Consider the following 27,103-nt stretch of genomic DNA (forward strand, 5'->3'; position numbering starts at 1 on the left):
CCGAAACTTTATGACATTTGCAGGAGCTTGAGTTCAATTACTTTTTGAAAGTTTAAGATATGTCTTACAAGTGTTTTACACAAATATGCGACTTTGTTAAAAAATACGTACAATAATTACTGCTTGTTTTTTCTGCTTTCAATAATAGTTCAGGAAATGAAGCTCGAAAAAAGTTAAAACCTCGCAATTTTTTCGTCCTGCATGGATTGAGTAGAAATTTTAACAGAAGGTAGGTGATAGCCCAAGGATCAAAATCTATATCGAACCGAAGTGCGCTGAAGGGTTTTGGGGGTGAAAACTACCCCTAATTGTCAAAAATTATAAAATAACATATTAAACCTGAATATGGGTAAGATTAGGTTTGAATTAGTTAAATAATGATTATTTTATACTTTTGAATAGAGTTCCATCATATTTCAACCCTTAAAAAGCAACCCTTGTTAGAGATTAATGTAAAAAAATTACTAATTCTAAAAAAATGATTTCGCCTTGGATCGATTTGGACAAAAATTTGGATTTAAACTCAACTCACCCTCTGCTTTATAGTTTATGTAAAAAAAAATTGTAAAATAACATTACAAATCTTAAGATGAGTGAAATTTGGTTTGGATTAGTTAAATAGTGATTTTTTTATATTTTAAAATACAATTTAATAAATTTTCAACCCTTAAAAATCAATTGTTAGGAATGCTATAGGTGAAAACAATTTTTTGCCAAAATTTTGCAACTTTTCAACTTTTGAAAATCACCCTTTACAACATTGCAGTTTTTATAAACTAATTTAATAAATTGAAAAAAGTAGAATTAAATACAAAAAAAATTATCAACATAAAAAGCACCATATATTCTTATACATTTACATAAATCGTTGAAAATATTTACATTTATAGGTAAAACAATTATAATATTAATTTTATTCGTCATCAATTACATCTTCATCGTGATCTATGTCATCCTCATCTTCTTCAATTATTGGTGGACTATTTTATTGCACCCTTCACCTGAGCACCCAGAACAAGTAGAGTTACAGTATAAACCAACTTTTCTGCACCCACATGAAACGCCGCATCCTTTTTTGCATTGGAAAAAAATAATTTTCAAAAGTTCATCGGGTGCATTCATCGGGTTGTTTGTTCATGCGTACGGGTAATAACAAACTATCTTTGGAATACCATCCCCAATCTGTTGCTCTGATATTTTCATTGCCAAGCCACTGTTGAATTTGGTAAAAGCATCTTTTCGAATGCTCATCTAAGGCATCAACAGTGGGCAGAAGGGATGATAGCTTAACCGCACAGTTTTTCGTTGTAGCTTTGATGAACTGTTCGTACCGCATCTGCTCGAGAAAAGCTTCCAAATCTTTTATTTTTTATTAACTTGGTAAGCTGCGTGTCTTTAACAGTTCCGTACAACATTATTGCACAGTATTTGCCAGCATCTAAAATATCTTCAAGCTTAGCAGTACTACTGTAAAAAATTTCGGCATATTCCCTCATGTCCGGTCTTTTTTGAAGAATATCAAAAAAAATTTTTTTTACCTTTATTGTGAAAAGCAGATACAGTATCACAGCCAGTAAAAGCATGGGAAAAAGCTATTAATTTTGAACTATCTGGGTACCCTATTTCAAAACTTTTAGATGAATATAATGTAGAAGAAGAATTTTGTTTCCCAAGTTTGAGAAAATAAATATCTTTCTCTATTTTTTCTAAATTAGCTCTGGCTGTTAAGATAACAAGGATGTAGATATCTTCTGCTACAATGATTTTTTGTAAATCTGACCTATCCTGAATAGCCAATTCAACGACTAGCCCGTCAGCTTCACCTTCACTTTGATGGCATTGAATAGATTGATTCTTGAATTCCGCTATAAGTAGTTGTATAAATTTATTTTTATTTTCATAATTTGAAAAAAATATATCTTGGGTCACAAAAACAGGCATGTTTGGTGTGATCTGATAAACTTTACAACATTTTTTTGAGCGACGGTTTCTTTCTATTATTTTCGTACTGTTTTCATTGTAGCTGTCGAAGATGACGGTAATGTTGTCACCAAAATTTCTTCGTAGGTATGATATGTACTCTTGGAAAACTCGTTGAAAGTTGCAGTCTAAAGGCCATTTAACTCGATACAATAGCATACCACCAATACATATCCATGAAATAATGAGATTTCGTTTTATCTATATTTGCATCGGCTGGTTGAAACAATGTGTATAACGAAGCTTTTGCTGTTTTTCTCAGTCAGTTTTTTTAACGTATTTCCTTCATCTTTAACGATAGAGTGTTTCTTCAAAAACTATTTTGTAGAGGTTTTTAAGAGCTACAAGGATCTGTAAATTTAATCTTTTTGGAACTCTTGATTTTTAAATGGGGTGAGTTTAAAGGGCTCGAAAAAGATGGTGCTTGATCGTAAATCGATGCTTTAAACGGCTATATCTTGCCAAATATTCATTGTACAACAAATCAAAATAAAGGAAAATTTTAGTCATTAAAAAAAGCTACAATTTAGTACATTTTATTTTTTTCATATATTCAGTATTTTCGGGGATATTTAGAAAAAAGAAGGTAAAAAATATGAAATTGTAAATCGTTTCTCGCTTTAAGCTGTACTTTTTCTAAAACTAAGCATTTTAAATGGGTCAAACTTCTTAGACGTATTAACAATACATGTACAGAGAGAATTGCAGAAGGGTGAAAATCGATTTTAATTATGGGGGTGGTCAGGGGTTTGTTTTCATCGATTTTTTCGTAAAAAAATGAGGTATTGACCTTATTTTCATCATAACTCACTCAATTTTTGAGCTAGAGTCTTTTTTTTATGATAGGTCTATTTATGCTCTTTAAAAAAGGTTCTATGAGTTTTCTTCCAAAAATGCATCATTTTCCCGATATTTTACTTTGAATCTTTCAAATTTGGCATTTGAAGAAAACCGCTGAACATTGATAGGCCTTATTTCGGTTCCTATTATATCGCAAAAACATTTTAAAAAATGAATTGTATTTGTCTTTTTAAAAGCTACAAATTTGTTCTCTACAATTTTTTTGATAAAATGCACCATTTTCGAGTTATTCGCGAAAAATCTATTAAAAACGTCGATTTTTTCGTCTAAAAGTTGTTACTTTCAACGTTAAAACGTAAAAAAAATTTTTCACCCCCCGAGATGGGGTGGCAACCACCCCCAAGGCTTTGGCGCACTTTGGTTCGATATAGATTTTGATCCTTAGGCTATTACCTACCTTCTGTTAAAATTTCAAGTCAATCCACGCAGGACGAAAAAATTGCGAGGTGAAATGCTTCATTTCCTGGACTATAATTAAAATAATTTATCGCATTTGAAATTTATATTTAAAAATATTTATCTACAGTTGGGCGTTTCGTCAAGCGTCTCTTAAAACACATAATATGTATAATAAGTATATTATACTGATGAAAATGATTAGTATCAAAACACATAAACAATACTCACGTTGGAATGAGAGGTGCGGGAAGAGCCTGTCCTTGTGGTCTGCCCGGAGGCATCGGAGGGGCTCCACCTCCTGGTCTATTGGGAATCGCCGGTGCGGGTCTGCCGCTGCTAGGTGGCGGAGGGGGGGCTCGGGAACCCAACGAACCTTTAACGACGATTCAAATAGGACAATCGACAAATAAAATAACTCGTTTCGTTGTATAAAACATTCATTTCAATATCTTAAAATAATTTTATAATTTTAATCATAAAAATTTGCTTACCGCTGGATCCTACTGCACTCATCTGCGGTGTAGTCTTCCGAGGTCCTCCGGGACTGGGTGGAGACAGGCGGGGATTCTCCAGCCCACTGGCCAGCCAGTCGTTTTTGACAGGTGGAGGAACCGGTGTGGAAACGGTAGCCATCGAGACATCGCCGATGATATTCAACGCTTCTTTGCAGGCGTGGTACATCCGTAACATCTCTTCACGTTTCTGAGCCTCCTCGGGGGCCTATTTTGATAAAAAAAACATTTGTTATAGATCAGAATTGTCTTCTTCTTCTTCTTAAAGTGCCTATCCGTTCCGGATGTTGGCGATCATCACGGCTATCTTTACTTTATTTATTGCAGCTGGAGAAGGCCGTAACGTTCTTGATTTCTCATTACGTGTCCTAGATATTCCAACTTTTTAGTTTTGACGGTCATGAGAATTTCACATTCTTTCCCCATTCTACGCAGGACCTCCACATTAGTAACTCTGTCAGCCCAGGATATACGTAAGATGCGCCTATAACACCACATTTCGAAAACTTCGAGCCGATTCATAGATGCAACGTTCAGTGTCCATGCTTCCATTCCGTAGAGCAGAACTGTGAATATGTAGCAGTTCAATAGACGGCATTTTGTTTTTAATGATATGTCTCGACTGTTGAAAATGGTTCTCATTCTAACGAATGCTGCTTTTGCTTTTATTATTCGCTGTTTAATTTCTGTTGAGTGGTCCCATTGGCTATTTAAATTGGTGCCTAGATATGTATATTGCTCGACTCTTTCGATATTATGTTGGTTGATTGTAAGTTGAGCGTTTAGTATTGGTTTTTTACTAATTGTCATAAATGTGGTTTTCTTTATGTTAAGAGCTAGTCCGTATCTGTTGCTGACTTCTGTTATGCGATTTGTTAATATCTGTAAGTCATTCAGATTATCTGCAAAAACTAGTGTCATCTGCATATCTAATGTTATTCAACCATTCACCGTTTATTAGTATTCCTTTCGCACAACCGTCTAAAGCTTCCTTAAATACCCATTCAGAATAAATGTTGAACAACAATGGACACAAAATACAGCCCTGTCGTACTCCACGTTCTATTGCAATTTTATCAGTTAACTGGTCTTCTATTTTGATTTTGGCCGTTTGATTGTAGTAAATGTTTCTGATAAATCTAAGATCTTTATTGTCAATTCCAATTTCTTGCATTAGAGTCATTAATTTGTCATGTTTTACTCTGTCAAATGCCTTCTGGTAATCTATAAAGCATACGTATATGTCACAATTCACATCCCTGCATCTCTGAAATAGCACCTGTACAGCAAAAAAGGGCCTCCCGTGTTCCCAGAGCATCACGAAATCCGAATTGTGTTCTTGTTAGTTGTTCCTCACATTTTGTATATATTCTTTTGAGATGTTTTAAGTAAATGGCTCATAAGGCTTATAATTCTATAGTCTTCGCACTTTCTCGCACTGGGTTTTTTTGGAAGATTTATAAAAGTTGACACTAACCACTCTTGGGGAACCACGCCCGTATCATATATACTGTTAAATATATTTGTCAACCATTTTATGCCATCATAGCCCATAAGTTTTAAGAATTCTGAGTGAAAATTATCAGGGCCTACTGCTTTACCATCTTTGGTGCTTTTGATGGCATATTTTACTTCTTCGACTGTAAATGGTGGTCCAGATTCGCAATTGGTGTTTGTCGTAATATCAGTGTTACTTCGTATATCTTCAAAAGTTTTTTCTGCGTATTTAATCCAAATATCTCTTTTATGCTCTATTTCCAGTACTATGTTTCCCTGATTATCTGTCAGGAATCCAGTGTTCTTGTGTTTATATCAGAATTGTCGAAAAAGTAAAAATTAATTATGAAAATGGTAGATAACTGCTCTGCCGTCCTAACATGAAAAGTCCTATCTGCAAAATTTGGTAAAATGACTTTATTGGCTCACGGCATTCGTAAACATATTATCTATGTATGTACAAAATGAAATTGTCCTATAAGCGTCTTAAGTGCCTTATTATATACCTAAATGGTTTGTCCTAACTGACTAAAAAGCCATGTTTACTAATATAAATTGTCCTATCTCACATATACTAAGAAAAATTGTCCGTTTTGACTTTAAAAATGCAGTTAGGACTATTTAAGCTAGTATTTTATACTGAGCGGCATCATTTAGGACAATTTTTGCCTAGTATGATATAAGCATGTGTGTAACATAACTTCAAATAATTAATTAAAAAGGGGATTTTAAAGAAAGGGGAAACAAAAATTTTTTATTGTCAGACATTGGGAATACTCTCATGCTTTTTGGTATTTTAAGTAAATATATTGTGAGAAATGGATGAAGGGTAAGTTTAATAATGTTACCTTAGGTATAAGCAATAACTGATCGTAATTATTGTTTGTAGTAGTAGCAAAAGATATAGACGCACATGCGTCTATATTTTCTGGTTGTAGCAATGCAGCATGTAGTAGCCAGAACAGCGATAGGTGTAAACGTATGGTATTTAGCCAAAAGCGAGAATGATCCAGATTATGCACCTGGGACGTCCAATAAATTCGACAATAATATAAATAGAAATGAGTAGGATTCTAGTTTCGAATCTAACTATTATCATTTATGTTACATATATTAGGATGTAAATTGTGTACTAAGTTTTAAAACTTCTTCTTTTTATATAGACATGACTCTGTCTGTTTTTCAATGTACCTCCAGTAAGTTGCCGTTTCATTGTTTTCGTGGTCTTCCTACTGATCTCATCGATTTCGTGGTCTTCCAACTGATTGTCTTATTATTGGGGAACCGTCTCTTGCCGTATTTACTACTCTATTTGTTGTCATTCGGCTTGTATGATCGTTCCATTCTACTCTTCTATTTCTTACACAGTTCTTACTTTGTCTGATGTACCTCACCTTGCATATACATTGTATCTCTGTACTCTATATCTTATCTTAGCTCTATCACATAGTGTTTTGCCATTAATGTTTCTAAGTGTTTTCATCTCTTCTGTTTCTAACATCCTCTTTGTCCTCTCTGTGTCATGTCTTGTTTCTGCTGCGTATGCCATTATTGGTCTGATGACTGTTTTGTAAATTTTGTCGTTCATTTCTTTTCCGATATTTTTATTTCTTCATATTGTTTCATTCAGGCAGAATGCGACACTGTTTGCTCTATTCACTTGAACTTCCTTTTCAGTTTCGAGCTTTCCGTAGCTAGATAATGTGATGCCTAGATATTTAAACTCCATCACTTCTCCTATTATCTTACCTTCCAGCTCCAATTTACATCTTAGTAAATTTGCTGTTGTAAGCATGCATTTTGTCTTTTTTTGGGTAAATTAACATTTTTCTGGCGATTATATTAAATTGGTGCAGCTTAAGTTGTAAATCATCTTCACTTTGAGAGATCAGTATTGCGTCGTCTACATAGTAGATTATTTTAAGTTGTTTTTCTACCATTTGGTATCCTTTTTTAGTTATTTCATCCATAATCAGGTTAAATAATAAAGGACTCATAGAATATCCCTGCCTTATCCCATTGCCAGTTACAATAGGGTCGGTTAGTTCTTCTACTTTTATTGTGTTTTTTTGGTAGATATTTTTGATCGTTTTGATTATTCCTGGAGGTATCTCTCTTGCGTACAGTAAGTGAATAACGTCTTTTAGTTTAACCCAGTCAAATGCCTTCTTAAGGTTCACGAAACATAGATATGCCGGTTTGTTGTATTCTAATGATTTCTCTTGCATTTGCCTCATTATAAATATAGCGTCGATGCATAATCTTCCCGACCTAAATCCTTGTGGTTCTTCTGGCTGTGTTATAATTTCATTCAGTTTATTTGTTATCACTTTGGTTGTTAATTTTAGTGTTGTGTTTCATAAATTAATTCCCATTCCCTTGATCTCCATTCTTGAGGAATACTATTTTTTGTTCTATTATTTTATAAAACTTAGTATAATAAAATTAAAAGTGTTCAGTTAATTTGAATTTTAGTTTTATTTAGGACAATTTTAGTAAGTAATACAAAAAAACGTACTTCAGATACACTAAGCTAAATTGTCCTAAGTGGCAATTTAATCAAAAATCGACTAATCTGGAAAGAATAAAACAAAATTCTGACTAGCAATTAAATTCTATTCTCTGACATAATATATAAAATAAAACATAAAGACTTCTTTAAATTACCAAGCGTTATACAATGAAAAGAAACAAAAACTTGATTTTCTCAAAACCTAAATTTTGCAGATAGGACCTTTCATGTTAGGACGGCAGTGCTGGAACAGTATAAAATTTTGAATAATGACAACATATGAATAGAAAATGCTTTCGGCTAATTATTTTCTTTTCCTTTATGCTTTAAAAAATAAATAATCACTTGTAGCAAAGTCTGGATTGTACAGTGGATGTTCCAATTCTAGAAAACTGAAAACTAAGACATTTCCTTCACCAGTCGTGTTCTTTGGTTGTCTATTAAACACTTGTTTGAGTTTTAACACAATTTATAAATGTACAATCTTACCATACCGAATAACAATGACTTAGGCCTTATAGATTGGATATTAGACTAAACAAAGTCTGCAGAGAATGGTAAAGATATCTAACTGGGACAATAATTTTAAAAAATGAGAATATTTAGAAAAAAACTCAACTACTTACTTCTTCCATCATTTGTGACTGATCCCCGCTGGCGTAGATGTGGGCCAACAGTTCTCCGTTGATGAAATCTTTGGTATGGTTGATGATCATGTACATGATGGTCTTGGGCACCAAGTCTCTGGTGGTTTTTGTGACGATCCGCATATAACTGTCTACTAAGTTCCTGATAGTCTCCACTTGTCGTTCCAGTTGGGGATCCATCGAGCTGGTTACGCTTTCGCCGGAAGACTAGAGAGAAATTCGTTCGAAAGGTAACTGATGTGTTAAAAGTTATAGAAAAGTTCGAAATTTGTTAGAAATTGACTAAAGTTTTGTTCGTCAAATCGATTGATAATGAATATTAGAAAAATTGAAGAAAGGCGTATTTGAGCCAAAATATTAACAAAATCTGGAATTAGATATCTAATAACTTTTGCACCGAATATATTTTACAAATATTACACAAGAATTTGATCCAGAAACAAATTAATCAGAAAATCTTTTTTTAATAACTAGAATAGTAGATATACAACGCGAGTTCTGACGCAATCCCTAAATCGCAACCTTACGTTCGAAGTTTGTCAGCGACAAGTTAACGTCATATCAGCATTATGTAAGTGCCATTTAGGGGTTGCACCAGAACCCGCCTTGTATATCTACTTAGAAAGATAAAATCTTTGATTTGACTACATTTTTGATGCTCAAAATGTGGAACAAAGTCTGTTTAGAGAAATTGACCTTTTACACCCTTTAGGATACCATCTTTCAATGAATAACGACAAAATATGCGCCAAAAAATGAAGAGTTGCTCAGAAATATCAAGTCTGACGTCAGACGATATTTGTTATACTGTTATATGTCAAATGAGAGCTCTCAAATAGGAGATCAATAAAAAAACAAACTGCTGAAACTAGACACTGATAAGTGTTAAATATAGAGATGGGAATGGGAACGACATAATACATTTCCGAAACTACAGAGCGCCTTAAGGTTAACAAAAATTGCGATTACAATAACAGAATACTATATATAGACAAGACAATCGAGACAAATAAGATGCTAATGGAGACATCAATGATCGTCAATTCATTTTCAAAGATAACTGTGCATACAGACACCGATAATTACCCGCTAAAGTATTAAATATAGAGGTGGAAACGAATTATTTTAACTGAAATGTGAGTAAAACCCAAATGTACATTATGAAGAAATAAATTCAAAAATGTCATCTCATTTTTAATAAAAACTGCATTGTATACTAAAATATATATACTAGAGCGTTGAGAAAATATTTTCAAACGTTTAATTCAATTTTATCTGTTGCTGATCGCATTGTTTCTCCAAGTAAGTTGTTGGAAGCTCGAATTAGCAATATTACGATACTTCTACTGCTCTAACTACAGCGTTGTTATATTTCAAGGTTTCTTGTGAATCTCGCAGCCAAAAATAAGTATATTATACGCTGTGGCGCAAAGTTCTTTTCGTAGGTAATCGTATGAACGTAACAAAACGTACAGATTTGGAATTTTCTAACAAAAATTCTACTCAGTTGATAGATCTACAGTGTCACGACATTTTATTGATTTCTAGTTATATTGGTTATCAAAAAAGAAACTAAATTATTTGTGTAAATATGGTTTGGTAGTAATGATTATTTATTTAACATTATATTTTACACTTTTTGCAATATTCACACAATATTCCACGATTAGAATCTTACGCCAATTACTCTGTATAAAAGTGAAGAAGAAGAAAAACGTGCATATGTGTAAAATGTACTACACTACTTGGAAAACTGTGAGATACAATTGGTGTTGGTGATACTTATCACATTGTTACGAACCTGATCACCACCCTGCAGCACCAGAAGCGAAAAACACAAACACACAGTCATTAGGGACAAAAAGGTTGTCAAAAAAAAGGTAAAAAATCTGGTAGTATCGTGTACGTCTGATCCTAGTGCTAGAAAGTATCGATTTATGTGACATATGTAAGCAGTGATTTCATCATTGGGACGTTTTTGGCTAAAAATAAGAACGAACGAGGATATACTGCAAAAAAGTTGATCTTGCACTTTCTTTTTCAGTTTTACGTGATAAATCAGTTGTCTAGTGTAAGTTTTATGTGAAAATAGTTAAGTTTTTTTTAATATTTACGAAAAAAGGTCAATAAGTCGTTTCTAAGTCGAAGGAAACACAGTAGAGTGAAATAACTGCTTACATTGTACAGTGCTGACCTAAACCATAATAAACTGAAGCAAATTCTACCTAAATGGTACATAAAAACAAAACATAAAACAAAAAACACTTACGTCAGAAGAATTCTAAAAACAGAAACAAAAAATATAAATAAAAAAAACTTAAGCGTTCAAATCGAGTGTGGTTTGTGTTCAAATACGTAAAAAATCGTGTACGTTTATACAAGTGTTGTGCGAACAAAAATTTTGTACTTACATCTTCACCGTTCAATGATTCCGTCTGCTTTTCGGGATAGACGCCGGCCCTAAGGAACGACGCTTTCCACGAATCGACCTCGTCCAATGTTTCACAGCTCAATTCCAGTTGTTTGTAGTCCTGTAAAGGAAATCCAGTTGACAAATCGATTTTGCAAAACATGAATGTCTATCAATTTGAAATTTCTCCTAGCTTTTTTTTCCCACTATGGTGGTTAGTAGTAGAACAAGCTTGGTTTTGGACCAGTTTGGTAACCACGCCATCAGGATCTTCGAAGCCGATGACCAAAAGTGTCTCTTTTCCTTCATCATTAATCCCTTTCGAAAAGAAGAATAGATCTAGCGACAAAATATCACTTTTTACAATCTCCTGGTCACTGTAGATCACTTCTTGTACTTCTTGGAAATGTTAAGGTCAAAGGTGGTACTTCTGATCAATCGCAGCGGATATCCTGATGATTGGTTACCAAAATGGTCCAGAAGCAAAGTAGAATAAGCTTGATCTTGGACCACATGGTAACCATGCCCTTCAAGATCTCCGATGCCGATGACCAGAAATGCCTTCTTTAAGCTTGAGATTTCCAAGAAGGACATGAAGTGATCGACAATGACCAGAGGGCTGTAAGAAGTGGTCTCGTATCGCCAGATCTCTTCTTGAGCTTCTTCAACTGTCCTTTCGTCATTTAGATCAATCCCTTTCGAAAACAAGAATAGATCTGATTATACGGTACCATGTTTTACAATCTTCTTGTCATTGTAGATCACTTCTTGTACTTTTTTGAAATATCAATGTCAAAGGAGATACTTCTGATCATCGGCAGCGAATATTCTGATGATTGGTTACCAAAATTGTCCAGAATCAAAGTAGAACAAGCTTGGTTTTGGATCACATGGTAACCATGCCATCAAGATCTCGATGCCGATGACCAGAAGTTGCTCCTTTGACTTTGAGATTTCCGAAAAGGGCAGGAAGTGATCGACAATGACCAAAAAGCTGTAAGAAGTGGTCTCGTATCGCTAGATCTGTTCTTGAATTTCTTAAGTGAATCTTTCGTCATTGATATCAACCCCTTTCGAAAAGAAAAATAGATCTGGCTATAAGATACCACGTTTTATAATTTCTTGATCATTGTGGATCACTTCTTGTGCTTTTTGGAAATCTCAATGTCAAAGGAGGTACTTCTGATAATCAACAGCGGAGATCCTGATGATTGGTTAGCAAATGGTCCAGAACCAAAGTAGAACAAACTTGAGTTTGGACTACTTTGACAACCATACCATCAGGATCTCCGATGTCGATGACCAGAAGTTAATCCTTTGACTTTATTTACAAGGACAGGAAGCGATCAACGACCAGAGAGCTATAAGAAGTGGTCTCGTATCGCTAGATCTGTTCTTGAACTTCTTAAGCGACTCTTTCGTCATTGAAATCAATCCCTTTCGAAAAGAATAATACATCTAGCGATAAGATACCACTTTTTACAATCCCCTAGTCATCGTAGATCACTTCTTGTACGTCTTGGAAATCTCAAAGTCAAAGGAGATACTTCTGATCATAGGCATCGGAGACTCTGATGGTACAGTTACCAAAGTGGTCCAGAACCAAGTTTGCTGTATACTACTGGTTATTCCTTGGTTTACAACAACTGATCTTGTTGTGAACTAAAGTATTTTACTTGTATTCTGTTCTTTCACCTTTCGGCACAATATTTTTGGCCCTCGTGCACTATTTTTATCATTTACTACATTTATAAAAAATCCTATTTTTTTTTCAAAGATTCCTAGTGTAAATAAACTGGTTATTATTGTGCATTTTTACATAAAATATATATATAATCCACCACGAATCATTTATTAATATTTTTGTACACGTAAACAAATGAAATAGCTTTCTACTTTCGTCGAATTAAAAATTTCCGGTACCCATATACAAATTCGACTATTAGACAACGTTGTACAGTCGCTCAAACGTAAGATTGAATGATTCATGATGAAAAACGTGTTGTATAAGAGAAAACACTTACCTTATATACATTTCTTCCATCCGGATTGAAAATAGCGAACATATGCCTTCTGGACATAAAACTCTGTTCGATATCCCTCAGTTTCAGACCGTCCAAAGGCAACATGTACTTCTTCTCTCTCTCCTCTTCGTCCTTGTACCAGGAGATACTCTCCGATGTGAGAACGAACCAGTAATCTCGCGAACCGCCTTTCATTATACCCAAATTGTGGATACACATGTAGCCCTTTCGGATCACTTGGTTGCCGAGAGTACCTCGGGTGCCTTTGGCTGTCGCGCTTTCAGACTGACTTTGTGCACTAACGAAAAATGAATTATGTGTAGAAAAAAACCTTGTTAATAAAAAATAATACGATATAAGCCACGAAATCGTTTAAAAAAGATATTCTAGGTGTCAAAGGTAAATAATCTGGCAACGCCGCCTATTTTTGTAGTTATGATGGTAATGATATGATATGATATGGTATGGTAATGATTAGATTTCGGCAAATATGCATATTGCATATTTTGCATATTGTGCATATTTTATGCAAATATTTCATATTTTGGCATATTTGTATAAAAGTTTGCATAAAGTGCATAAAAGTTCAGATTTTTATACTGTATTTGAAAATTTTTAAACATACCAATTTATTTCAATTCTTGTATAAAATTTTGTAGTCATTTTAATCAAGAAATGATCTAAGTACGTAATCTCTACAGGTACAAAACATTTACAATTTCAAAGAAGATCAATTTAAGTAGCCCTCAACATTCTTAGAAAGTCTCGGTCACTGAGGCATTCAGTTATTGGATAATCGCTAAGGGTTCGCTCATTTGCATTTTATGATCTAATCCCCAAATCTATCTACAATTTATTGTATCTTAACAGCAGGTAAACGGCTAATAGTTTTGTTCCTAATTTAGGGATTTTCCAAAATCTCCCAGTTTATTGAATTAGGTACCTAAACATTTCTAATTTGATGCTCAGATTTGTAAATCATTTTTGTTTTGATATTCAAAGCGTAAACACTCGTTGTGCGTAACAAAAAGAAAGATTGTGATTTTATAATGCCTAAAACAACCAGTGCTTCAACTTGGATTAAACCTTAAAAAGAGCTGTCTATGGATATGGGAAAAATCTACTGTTCAGTCTGTGGCAAAATTGTAAGTATCTAATATTTTCTATTAAATATCTAATATTTCATACATACAGGGTGTTTCCAAATGACACTTACAACGTTTGACTGTAGATACTTCTCGAAAAATTGAACAAAACGATATAGTTAATGAGGGGTCAAACTTATTTACTTTTCGAGATACAGGGTGTTAAAATTAAAAAAAATTAAATTCTTTTAGTTAATAACAACAATAACTTTAAAACCAATAAACGTATTTACTTGAAATTTAGTACTCGTAGGTTGTTTTTAAATGAAAAATAGCTTCCTTTAGTGAGAAAAAATTGTCCATGGTACAATACAATGGTGTGTATTTAGAAAAATTTTTCACCTTTACTTTTTTTATGAAGTCAGCTATTCTAAAACACAATTATTTTTATTGTAATTGAATTAACAAAAAAAAAAACTTTTGTTGAATTTTAAAGTAAGTTATATGATGTACTAATGGTTAGTAACAAAAACTAATTTGTGGATTAATACTGCATTTAAAACACTTAGCGAGTGTTTTTTTTTCCAAACCAGTTATTTGATTAACCAAAAACACCTTGTATATTTTTATATTTTAAAGGTTGGGTTAAAATAAAGGTTTTTATTTTTATTTATAGATAGCATGTGAGAAGAAATTTCAGATAGACCAACATGTGAGAACTGCTTCACACATTGCAAAAAAAGGAAAAATAGGAGGAAAACATCAAACTTCAATGGCTAAATGTTTCCAATCTACTTCAAAAAAATTAGATGAGCAAGAAACTTTTAATGAAGACTTGTGTCGCGCATTAGTGTCTGCAAACATACCGCTTTCAAAATTAGCAAATGTAAATTTTAGTTCGTTTCTAAAAAAATATTGCAAACTTAATGTTCCAAGTGATCGGTCTCTAAGAAGAAATAATGTGAACGGGCTATACTCGTCGGTGTTAATTAATATTAAGGAAGAAATTGCAGATAATTATTTTTACATATCTGTAGACGAAACCACTGATTCCTCAGGAAAGTATATTGCTCATTTATTGATTGGTGTTCTTAAAGAAGATACCTTACCAAAATCTCATCTTATTTCATGCCAGCAACTTGAGAAAACAAATGCTTTAACAATTTCGCGTTTTATACAAGAAACATTAGCAACTTTTTTCTTCCGACAACTATTCCTTCTAATAAATTACTGCTTATTTTATCGGATGCTGCTCCTTATATGGTGAAAGCAGGACAAAATTTAAAAATATTTTTCCCAGATTTAATACATGTTACTTGTGTAGCGCATGGATTAAACAGAGTTGCAGAGGAAATACGAAAAAAGTTTCCTCTTGTAAATACCATGATATCCAGTGTCAAAAAAGTATTTCTTAAATCTCCTATAAGAATTCAACTTTATAAAGAAATGCTACCTAACATTCCTCTTCCACCACAACCTATTTTAACGCGATGGGGAACATGGTTAGAAGCAGCTAATTTTTATGCAGATCATTTTGTTAAAATAAAGAACATAATTGATACGTTAACAGATGAAAGTTCCCAATCTCTTTTGGATTCTAAACAAACTTTTCAGAGTAACTTGCTTCAACAAGAACTTTCATTTATAAAATCAAATTTTAGTTTTGTTCAAAAAACAATTACTCAGTTAGAATCACCAAAACTGTCATTGTTCGAAAGTACAGCGTTAATAAAAGAATTTGCGTCATGTTGTCGGAACGTTAGAGGTAATATTGGAAAAGATATTTTAAAAAAATTTGAAGCTACTATGGAAAAAAATAAAGGTTACCATATTCTTTCTGAAGTAGTCAGTGTTCTAGCTGGAAATATTTCGGAAACAATTAATTTAGAACCAAATGTTTTGGTTAGTTTGAAAAATGCTCCCGTTACATCAGTTGATGTTGAACGAAGTTTTTCCATATATAAATATATGTACTCAGACAGAAGTTTTTGTTAGAAAATTTTGAACACCACTTGGTCATTTATTGTTACCATAATTCTAAATAAGTTTATTCATACTTAAAAATGATGTAGTTACTTAAAATAAATGTAAATCTTAATGAATAGTAGGAAATATTTAGTTATGTACACTTTTTTTTTTAAATAAAATTGTTACTATTTTACGATTTTTTTATTTATTTGTATGCATATTTTGTAAAATATTTGCATATTTTCGGGTAAACACGTGCATATTTATGCGCATATTTTCTACATTTTTATTTGCATATTTGCCGAAGTCTAGTAATGATAAATAAGGTATAAAGCAAGTGTTTGATTAATTCGACTTTAATAGTGTATTTAACTGATTTAAAAGTTTGTTATGGAACTGATAACTGATAAAAAATCACTAAGCGATATATTTTTGAAAAAAAAAAAAAATGTGACTTACTTTGCAAATCCAATAAAGTCTTCGTGGTTGGTATTCATATATGCTAATTCACAGTCAATAAGTAGGCACAACTGCTCTTTGCAGTTTTGCTCCCTGCTTCTAATATGCGTAGTAACAATTCTTTCTACTTCTTCTCTTAATCGTGGGTAACGGGCCATCTAGCGACAAAATTGGAGATTTAAATAATGTACTACGAAGATTAAATGCAAAATCAGCGACGAACGAAAGCCTATACAGAACAGTAGTTGTACCGAAAAAGAACTGATGATATAAAGAAGACAAATTTCTAAATATTTATGAAGTTAAATGGTTTTAAATATTTGTAACTTAAGTCTACTACTTACCCTATCGCTGCACATCCTAACGACATTTGACAGCTCCTGCACGACCAAATCGACGCACTTTAAAGAAGGTTCCTTCAGCCGAGATATTTGCTTTTTTACTATAGCCTCAAAAGCCATATCTGGAGTAAACAAACCCACCTACAACGAAAAGGAAAACATTTTAGCATCCCTTAATGTGACTCTGAATTAGATTTCTTTTCCGTTATTGCGTTAATGTCTCTTTTTCTTAGAAATATTCATCCTATGACGTTCCTGTGTGTGTCGTTTTAAATATGTGCCTTATCTTCTCAGAATTTGCATTTCCACTCATTTTAATGTTGTCTTTTTAAAGAAAACCGTCAAATTTAGGACAATGGCCCTTCTAGTGTCACGGTCCTCCGCAAACCGAGGGTGCTTCACCGAATACGTGCACTATTTACAGCAGTCGTGCACGTGGTCCCTGTATGTCCACCGAAATAGTCCGGGAGCTCACGAAAACTTTCAATTAGACAAAAAAATAGTCCGGGAGCTCACGAAAACTTTCAATTAGACAAAAAAATAGTCCGGGAGCTCACGAAAACTTTCAATTAGACAAAAAAATACTCCCTAATACAGAAAACAAGTACAAACTTACCCTAATACCGTGAATGTTTCTAATAGCGAAGGCGATCTCCCTGCGAAGCTCCTTCTCATCGAATTCCATCTTGACGATTTCGAAGGGGAACCGTTCGTGGAATAACCTATTGATTTTAGCACCGCCCGACAGTTCGTTCGTGTTGATTTGTGCCGAGCCGGAACCTTCGATGATTCTGTCGAAATCCACTTGCAACTGCTGGATCATCCTTAAAAAAACCTCGAGATATAGAAGAAGAATCTTGGATAATTGAACGAGATGAATTAAAATCACTGTGATATGATTAGTTTTCTTAACGGACGAATCGTTAAAACCGCTGATATAGTTCGTGAAATCGGTGAAGTTTAAGAATAATACAAAAATGAGTCAGATTTGTTAAAAATGTATTAAGAGTGATGGAACGGAACATAAATGAGTCAAACTTGGTTAAAAATCTATTAAGAAATGAGTCTAATTTATTAAAAATATAAAACCGAGAACAATAGAAGTGATGGAACGGTAAATAAGTGAAAAAAAAAATGTTAAAAATGTATTAAGAATGATGGAACGGTACAGAAATGAGTCAAATTTGCTAAAAAGTAAAACTGAGAGCATTTAAAGTGATGGAACGGTAAATAAGTGAGTCAAATTTGTTAAAAACGTATTAGGAGCGATGAAATGGTACATAAATGAGTCAAATTTGCTAGAAATGTAAAACCGAAAACGTTGACAAGGATACATAATATAAAAAAACAACTCTTTACTATTAAAACGTAAATTATTCCTTCGGTACTTACTGTAACATCGCCTTAGTCTTGATAGATGGATCGTCCGGTCTAAAGTGTTTGAACTGGTCCACATCTTTCTCCAATTGTAACAGTTGCTTTTGTAGTTTATCTCTTAAACTGGGTAGGGTGTCTCTGATGTGGTTGGTGAGTTGTTGGTTGAGAACTCGTTGTAGGTAAGGCGTACCTAAGCGTTCTGCTATGTGACGATACGATGGATGGCTGAGAAAAAAAGTTAACTTAATGTTATGTTGAAATTGTACAATAATTAGAAACATTAGTGTTTTTATGTAATGACTTCGTCAAATAAGAAGGTTGTCGGCTGTGATGTGGTTCGTTTTCTTGCTGTATAAGCTGTTAAAACGACTTATCCCGAATGTTACATCAGTTAGTGCAAATCAGCATGGTTATCAACAGGGAAAATCAACTCAGACTGCGATTTTTCAATTTGTCTGGGATATTTTGAAATGAACTGAGATTGATCATATGGCTTTGGGTCTCTTTTTGGACCTATCAAAGGCATATGACTGTTTAGTGCATGACCTATTATTTGATAAATTGGAGAAATATGGTATACGTGGACCAGCATTGAACTGGTTTAAGTCCTACTTGGCAAATAGGAGACATTTAGTAAAAATACATAAAAACACTGAAATAGGCATCTCATCTGAAAGCACTATCAATATTGGAGTACCACAAGGAAGTGTGATTGGTCCTTTACTGTTTGTGATCTATATCAATGATCTTCATGGTCTAGTGGCTAATACTACTTCCAGCATAACAAATTATGCAGATGATACAAACATTTTAGTCAGTGGTAAAGACATGTCTGTTCTAAGCGTTAATGCTAGTTTAGAGTTCCAGAAAGCTAAAGACTGGTTTTCTATGAATAGGTTGGTTTTAAATCAAAATAAAACAGATCTTCTTTTGTTTAAGACAAATTATGCACATTCAGATATGCCAAACAGTATTATTGTAAATAATGACACTTTAAATATTAGCAGCAGTACCAAATTTTTAGGATTATATATTGACAGTTTTTTATGTTGGGATAAACATGTTGACCAGTTATGTATGTCTTTGAGTAAAGTGATTTACAGCTTTAGAGTTCTAAAAAAATACATGAATAGTAACTCACTAAAAACAGTGTATCATGCTAATTTTGAAGCAAAATTTAGATATGGTCTAATAAATTTTGGCCACAGTAGGGACATAAATAATGTATTTCTGGTTCAGATAAAAATAAAATAATAAAGAGTTATGTTTGACTTAAAAAGTAGGGAATCATGTAGAGGGCATTTTAGGAGTAATAATATTTTAAAAGTTTACGCTGTATTTACTCAAGAATGCTTACTGTTTCTATATAAGAATAAAATACTCTTTAGGAACTTTGAGCCCAATAGTATAGTAAATACCAGGTTATATAATTATAAAATTCCAATACACAGGTTAAGTATAACAGAAAAAACGCTCTTTATTGCTGCATCAAATTGTTTAATAAACTGCCTGAACCTATTAAAAGGGAGGAAAGATTAAGTTTGTATAAACATCAAATATTTAAATTACTGGTAGCTCTTGAGCCATATTCTGTGGAGGACTATTTGTATATGTAACGGTTAGGAATAAGTAAATAATATTTTCTTTTGTGACACTGTTTTTTTTTTAAATAATTTTATGTTCACAGAATGTATATTATTTTCTAAAAATAAAGATATTGTTATGTTATGTTATGTTAAAGTAGTCGCGAAAACATTAAGGGAGATGGAAAGGTACATAAAATGAATTAGAACTTTTTCAAATTACCGCGCATTCGAAAATGATAAGAGAAAATGGTAAAATTGCGTCGTTTTTCCTCTAAAATTAAAAATTATAACATTACTATTATAAATATAACTATTTTTTGGTATAAATATCCGATAGAGGAGTTTTTTAGTTCTAAGAAACAATGCCAATAACCTATTGTGATAAGAAACTTCCGTAAAATTATTATCAACCTCGAATTGCAACAGAAATTTGTATATAAATAAACGTGAGTCACAAAATAATATTTTTGTATTGAACATTTAAGTAAATATTCGATTTTTTCATATAAAGTAACTCCAATTACAAGGTATATTCATATTAAACATTTTCAATGGCCAAACATAAAAATACTAGTCGCTAAATCAGGGTTGAATAATGGTTAACCTATTAATTCGATATTTTGAATGCCCCACAGCTATCTATTATCTATTATCATCAGTCTTCATCGCTGGATCTTCTATTCTTTTACGATTTAGCAAATAAACACTTTTGACACACTTATGAACGATTTTATTACGAGTGTCCATTAATATCGGAATATTTTGGTACTCACCTAAAGAAAAACTTCTTCTCGGCATTCAAGGCAGCGTTTATGTCTTTGCGGCCGTCTATATCTTTCTGAGATCGATTAACAACGCCGATGTAACCTCGTCTTAAAGGCAACAATTTATTTTCTAATATATCACGGGCATCAGTACCTTCGTCCATGAGATCCAGCTTGGTGATGACACCAATAGTTCTTATACCTGAAAGAGCGAGATAAATAACCAGAAATTTAAACAGCGAAATATTTTTGTAAATATTTGAAAGAGAAATTACGTTACCTTGAGGATCTACCTCTTTGGCCAGTTTCAGAGCATCCGAGTTCGCCAAATCTGTATTGGCAGGTGTAACAGCTAAGATAAGGCAAGACTCCCTCTTTATGAATTGCATAATCATACCTCTGATTTGCGCTTCGATGTCGAGCGGTTGGTCTCCGATCGGAACCTTTGTTAAGCCAGGTAAATCGATAAGAGTTAAATTTAGCACTAGAAGATAACAACAATTAATATTGTGATATTAATTACTAAACAAATTGTGGTGAATTTACCATTTGGAGAATATACCCTTAGGTTAATGGGTATATTAGATATTCCTTTATTGCTTCCTGTGACTCTGTCAGTTTCTGCTTCGATCTCTCTTCGGACTTCGTCGAAATCGACAAATTTCTTTCCTTTGCAATGTAAAAATTCAGCATGTTCTGCAAAAATTTGCGTACATAAAATATTTATTCTTAAAACATGTTCAAACTAATTTTATTCATTATCTAGTTCATGATTATGATGGCGGGTCGATAGATAATGAAAACTAATACAATAGATTTAGCTCATGATGTCAAAATTTCAACCAGAAATCTGCCATAGTCACCAGATCTAATTCCATGTGACTATTTCATACTTCCAAACTTAAAAAACGACTTAAAGAATGCAATTTTGCAGGGAATGAAGAAGTTGTAGCAGAAACTTTACAAAATTTTGAGGACCTTTAGCAAAATTACTTTTTGGAGAAGATAAACAAGTAGAAAAACTGTAGGGAGTTCTATAGAAAGATATGAGCACTTTTGTGATAACAATGTGCTAGTAACATAGACTATTTTTAAAAGACCATTCATAATAATTACAAATTATAGAAATTTTGCTAAAGGGTTGTTTTTTGGATTGATTTTTTTTATTTTTATAACCAGATTAGTGTACTGGCTATGTTTAAACCTTTCAGTAATTGTAGAATTGTTCAAACTAACAATCACCAATAAATATCTATTCTAAGAGAGTGATGCATCATTAGAAATAGCAGTGGATGGAAAATCTGAGGATAAACCTAATAAGGGAGACAAAAAAATTAAAAAAAAATAAAATATGTGACAAAATTATAAATAAAAAACCACTGTACAAAAGGTAAAAGATCCAGGTTATAATCTTTGGTTCAAGCTGATGAAGGAGCTGTTATAAAAGCAGCATATTGTGTAGATGTAGATGAGCGACATAAACGTTCACAGTAAAACAAGTCAGAATCTTCACTTTTTATTATATATAGTAGACTCCCTCTATAACGAGAACTGAAATGACAGACTAATTACCTCGTTATAAGCCGATCTCGTTATATCAGACAATCATAATACTGTACATATATATGAATCTGTAGTTTTCTATACCATTAACTTCCTATAGTGAAGCCATTCGGAGCAATATAAGATGCTAATAAATATTGTTTGAATGGCATTTTTGAAAAAAAGTTATTTACTTTTATTGTCAATGAAATATATGTATTAAAACATAAAAGAGTTGTTTACTTTTATTATCAATGATATACGTTAAAACAAAAAAGCTGTACTTATATTTTTTTCCAACTACATAATGTATAAATCGTATTTTCAAGGATAACATAAACTATTGCTTCTGCAATTTTAAGAACTCTGTTATTTTTAACTGCTTTAACTGGTCCAGTATCATTCTATCATATATTTTCTAAAGATGTGAAACAGTTGTATTTATTCATTGTAAAGAAGTTTATTGCGGGCTGCAGTTAAGTTTATTGGGGGACTGTTTGAAAAGGTATTTATTTATAGCTACGACCGGACTAAAAACGCAAGAAACACGTTTTTGGATCTTATTTTCTCTAGTTATAACCAAATTTGCCTCGCTATAGACGGTTACAGTTCAACAGAAATTTCACGGGACATCTAATGTATCTCGTTATAAGCGAAACCTCATAATAACCGTGTTCGTTATAGAGGGAGTATACTGTAGTTCCCAAAAAAGATAATAAAGAACATCAAATAACACAAATAAGTATGGGATGATTCTAGAAACTTTCACACAAATATTTCAACACCAACACCTGATTGCTAGAAGCTAAAATTGTCTTAATTGTTCAGAAAACATGTGTTTTGCCGGATCAGATGTATTACCAACATTTCAATTTAATGAAGATCGAGATATGTGTATTAAGAAGGTAATAGAGTTAACAAAACTTAAAAAATTTAGCTCTATAGCTCCTTCTATGGAGTTAAGCCATTTGATCTGTTGTTTTGTATAAAAATATCAGAACAAACTTTTTATTTAATATTTTAGCTTTCAAATGTCAGGTAACTGTTTATATTGATAAACTATTCTATCTAGATTATTTATTCCATACATGGTGTCAAAAGACCACCATGTAAATAATTCCTTGTGACCTCCAGAAATAATAATAAACAACCAATAAAAAACAGTTAATTAATCCAAAACAAAGGTGATATTCTTACCAGAAATGGCGTTGATGAGTTGTAAAATGAGCGGTCTTCTAGTAACGATTCCGGAGCCTCTGGGAAGGAAGTCTCTGAAAAAAAAAGATAACTGTGTCATTCAACTCATTATCATGTACACTTAGGCAAAAATCAATACCAACCCATAAGTCTAAGTGTAAGTACGATAATTACGCAGAAGGAAATAAATTGCTGGGGCCCCATTCCCAAGAAAGAATCAATTTTCTAGTACATTTGACAGGTCAATAGCCAGGTCAATGTGTCAAAAGTCAAAAATTAAAATTGATTTACAACATTTAGGTATAATCAATAACTAATTGTGGATATTTATGTGGGTTGAATTCTAGAAAAACAGAATTTATACGTACTTTCCGACGAAATTTTCCAAAACTGAACTTTTTCCTGCCGATTGTCCGCCCACCACAGCGATTTGTGGCAGATCAAGAGTCATATGAACACCCAGTTGTGTGAAAGCATCTTGCAACTTATTCACTATGGGAATAAGTTGCTCCATTCCCAAATTCCCTGCCATTTTTAGGCCGGAATTTTACATAAACTATTGAAAAATCAACAAATTCTATTCACCACCTCGGAGGTACATCTACGAACATGGCCGATAATAAACTGACTGAATTTAAATTGCGCATGAGTCATACAGTCCTCGTATTATTTTCATTTTATCAATAACCATTGTATTCACTTCTGCCAAAGATAATCAGTTTTTTTAAAGTTAGTCTATTGCAGATGCAGTCAAAAGTGTTATTCTCGTAGTCTTATCATTGAATGATAAAGTAATTTTCAGAATTTGAATATTTTGATTATCAATACACACGCGTCTGCGTAGTACGACATCGTCCACATTTATTATCTATACAATATCATTAATTTCTTTTAATCTCCAACTTGTATTCAATCACTTAACTTATTTAATATTGTTAGATCTTCCAAATAATAAAAAATTACCATCAAACAATATAATATTCTATTTTAGTATTTTTCATTTTAATATGTTGGTCATAGAGATTTATATATCGATACAATCGACAATGACAGCAATAGCAATCGACAGCTGTTATCTGATGACGTTTTGATAAAAACAAATTTAACCTCCCTAAATTTAATACTAAATAAAATAGCATAAAAATGATCCATAGTTTATTTATTATAAATGCACAAGGGTAAGACAATTTTGCAATATAATAAATAAGCCAAATAACAATTGTATATATTTCAGTGATGTTTTTCTGGAAAAACATTGGCGAAGTGTTATACCGAAATCAGTATGTGACTATTATTTAGAAGCCCAGAGATCAAATGGAAGTGATATTAACCCAGTTATAGCAACCCCTCACCACTACCTTATATCTATACAAAGGGGCGGTGTGAGTTTTGTAGCTGTATGCATGGAAGAGATACCACCTCTGTTTGTTATCGAATTCTTGCATAGGGTAGTAGATATTTTTCAAGTAAGTAGTTACTATAGATTGTATAGTATTTTTCTTATTTTATTATTCTTTTCTAGGATTATTTTTCTGAATGCACAGAGTCTATTATTAAAGAGAACTATGTTGTTGTATATGAGGTAAGTGGATTTAGATATTCATGCTAATGTTTTATTATTCTCATCTAATTTTTTAAGCTTTTGGATGAGATGTTAGATAATGGATTTCCTCTGGCCACCGAGAGTAATATATTGAAGGAGTTGATCAAACCACCAAATATTTTAAGGACTATTGCAAATACAATGACTGGGAAGACAAAGTAATTTAGACATAGATATTTTCATTGTGATTGTTCTTTATCTATCGTTAAACTGATTTGTTAATGTTTTTTTAGTGTTAGTGATATTCTACCCACTGGCCAACTGTCCAATATTCCTTGGAGGAGATCTGGAGTGAAATATACTAATAATGAGGCATATTTTGATGTGATAGAAGAAGTTGATGCTATTATTGATAAGTCTGGATCTACAGTTTCTGCAGAAATTCAAGGTTATGTAGGTACTCATTTATTCTATGAACAAAATGTCTTTAAAATATATCAAATCAACTTAAAAAAGGTTGATTCGTAAAAAATATTTACAAGACTTTTTCCATTTTAGATCGATTGCTGTATAAAATTGAGTGGTATGCCAGACTTGACCCTATCCTTCGTAAATCCAAGATTATTTGATGATGTTAGTTTCCATCCATGTGTCAGATTCAAGAGATGGGAGGTGAATAATCAAATAACTTTTAAATGACTTTTCAGAAAATCATTGTACTTATTTTTAGGCTGAACGTTTACTTTCTTTCATTCCACCAGATGGCAATTTTAGGCTGATTTCCTACCACATTAGTAGTCAGAGCGTGGTTGCAATTCCTGTCTATGTGAGACATAATCTATCCATTAAAACAGGCGAACAAGCTAGGCTAGATTTGACTGTGGGTCCCAAACAGACTATGGGAAGAACTATTGAAAGTATGTAGTATATTATATAAGGTTATGTTAGGTTATATTTATTATTCTTTATGTTTTTGCTAGAATGACTTGACATTGTCAGAATGAACAAAAAAATGGGCAAAATAAAGGATGAACAAGTTGTTGGTGGTGAGAGAATCACAGCAAATAATTTCTTTATATAACGGTTTTAATAAAAACAAAAATAGCAGAAGTTTTTGTAGAACACCATAAAAACAGTGCATCTAGGGATATTTAATAACTAGAAATAGCAGATAGCTTAATATAAATAATCTAAATTAATAGAATATGAAGGAGTAATTCCAAAAAACATAAGAAAGCTTTGTGGGAGTCCTAATTTTGGTGAGGCAATGTAATATGAGATATTAAGATTGATTTTAATGGGTAGGATAGAACAAAGATGAGGTCCAGGGAGAAATCAATATTCCAGACTGCAAGATATAAGAATTTGGTGCGGAATTTGAATTGCAGGTGAAATTTCCTCACTGCTAGAGATGGGCAAATAAAACTAAATGGCAGATCAATGTTTACAGTTGAAAACATAATGGCACTTAAAGAAAAAGTATATAAAAATGAAAAAAACACAAAAAAATATGATCTACAAAGAATAAAAGTAGAGACAAACAATATAGAAAGGAATCTTCCAATGCTAAAAGAATAAAAAGGGTGTCCCACACACTAAATTTACTGTAACCAACAAAATACTTGTATGTCACTCTTGTGTTTTAATTTTAGGTGTCAAACTTGAAGTGTTGATGCCCAAATGCATACTCAACTGTGTACTAACAGCAAACCAAGGCAAATATAATTTCGACCCCGTATCCAAGATTTTGCATTGGGATATTGGAAAAATTGATGTGACCAAATTGCCAAACATCAGAGGATCTGTAAGTATAAATGTAGTTAATCCAATATGATTCCTTCGTTACATCCATTATTCTTGTTATTTTTTCTTTATTATTATAAAAATTGCTTTTGTCTTTATATAATATCTCCATTTATGTTTTCTGGTTATGTTTCTACTGGAATTATGAACTGAGCATCGAAGAATAAACGATGAGGATCGATTGGATAGTTATTAGTTGTTTTCTTAATAAAATCTCCCGAAGGATACCTAGAAACTATATTTCTAATATAAATGTTGCTAACACACTAGTTTTTTGACGTTTACTTTTATCTTCTAGGTATCCATAGCCAGCGGTTCAAACACTGCCGAGATAAATCCTTCCATAAATGTGCATTTTACGATCAGCCAATTGGCGGTTAGCGGACTGAAAGTCAACAGGCTCGATATGTACGGAGAAAAATATAAACCATTCAAAGGTGTTAAATATATTACGAAGGCAGGGCGGTTTTTGGTCCGTATGTGATCCTAATTTAACAGTTTTAGTTTCTAATATGTATAGGTCATTTAAGTTTATATACTACAACACTTTTTTTAGTTAAATATTTACAAAATTGGACAAAATAAAAGATCCAATT

The 27,103-nt window shown here is 32.7% G+C and overlaps 2 protein-coding genes across 4 annotated transcripts in view; one reads left to right on the forward strand and one right to left on the reverse strand.

Annotated features, from left to right (window-relative positions):
• shi (dynamin-1 shibire) overlaps nt 1-23,844 on the reverse strand; it is a 45,707-nt gene extending 21,863 nt beyond the window's left edge. For all 3 annotated transcript variants that reach the window (XM_072541917.1, XM_072541916.1, XM_072541918.1), the window contains exons 1-14: nt 23,530-23,844; nt 23,162-23,235; nt 20,969-21,118; nt 20,703-20,906; nt 20,432-20,624; nt 18,088-18,297; nt 17,312-17,519; nt 16,699-16,836; nt 16,355-16,512; nt 12,843-13,140; nt 10,820-10,939; nt 8,388-8,615; nt 3,732-3,960; nt 3,469-3,613 (exon numbers count right to left, since the gene is read on the reverse strand). In XM_072541917.1, the coding sequence (XP_072398018.1) occupies nt 3,469-3,613; nt 3,732-3,960; nt 8,388-8,615; nt 10,820-10,939; nt 12,843-13,140; nt 16,355-16,512; nt 16,699-16,836; nt 17,312-17,519; nt 18,088-18,297; nt 20,432-20,624; nt 20,703-20,906; nt 20,969-21,118; nt 23,162-23,235; nt 23,530-23,693 (2,519 nt within the window). In that variant the 5' untranslated portion in view covers nt 23,694-23,844. The remainder of the gene's footprint in view (nt 1-3,468; nt 3,614-3,731; nt 3,961-8,387; nt 8,616-10,819; nt 10,940-12,842; nt 13,141-16,354; nt 16,513-16,698; nt 16,837-17,311; nt 17,520-18,087; nt 18,298-20,431; nt 20,625-20,702; nt 20,907-20,968; nt 21,119-23,161; nt 23,236-23,529) is intronic.
• Nucleotides 23,845-24,161: 317 nt separating this feature from the next.
• Nucleotides 24,162-27,103, forward strand: cm (AP-3 complex subunit carmine). The gene is made up of 9 exons (XM_072541919.1): nt 24,162-24,339; nt 24,396-24,627; nt 24,684-24,743; nt 24,801-24,922; nt 24,998-25,157; nt 25,263-25,376; nt 25,435-25,621; nt 26,357-26,508; nt 26,806-27,103. Exons 1-9 carry the CDS (start codon nt 24,305-24,307, stop codon nt 26,989-26,991), a joined length of 1,248 nt encoding a protein of 415 aa, XP_072398020.1. The 5' UTR covers nt 24,162-24,304; the 3' UTR covers nt 26,992-27,103.

The sequence above is a fragment of the Diabrotica undecimpunctata genome, chromosome 8 (genome assembly GCF_040954645.1).
Source record: "Diabrotica undecimpunctata isolate CICGRU chromosome 8, icDiaUnde3, whole genome shotgun sequence".
Taxonomy (NCBI): domain Eukaryota; kingdom Metazoa; phylum Arthropoda; class Insecta; order Coleoptera; family Chrysomelidae; genus Diabrotica; species Diabrotica undecimpunctata.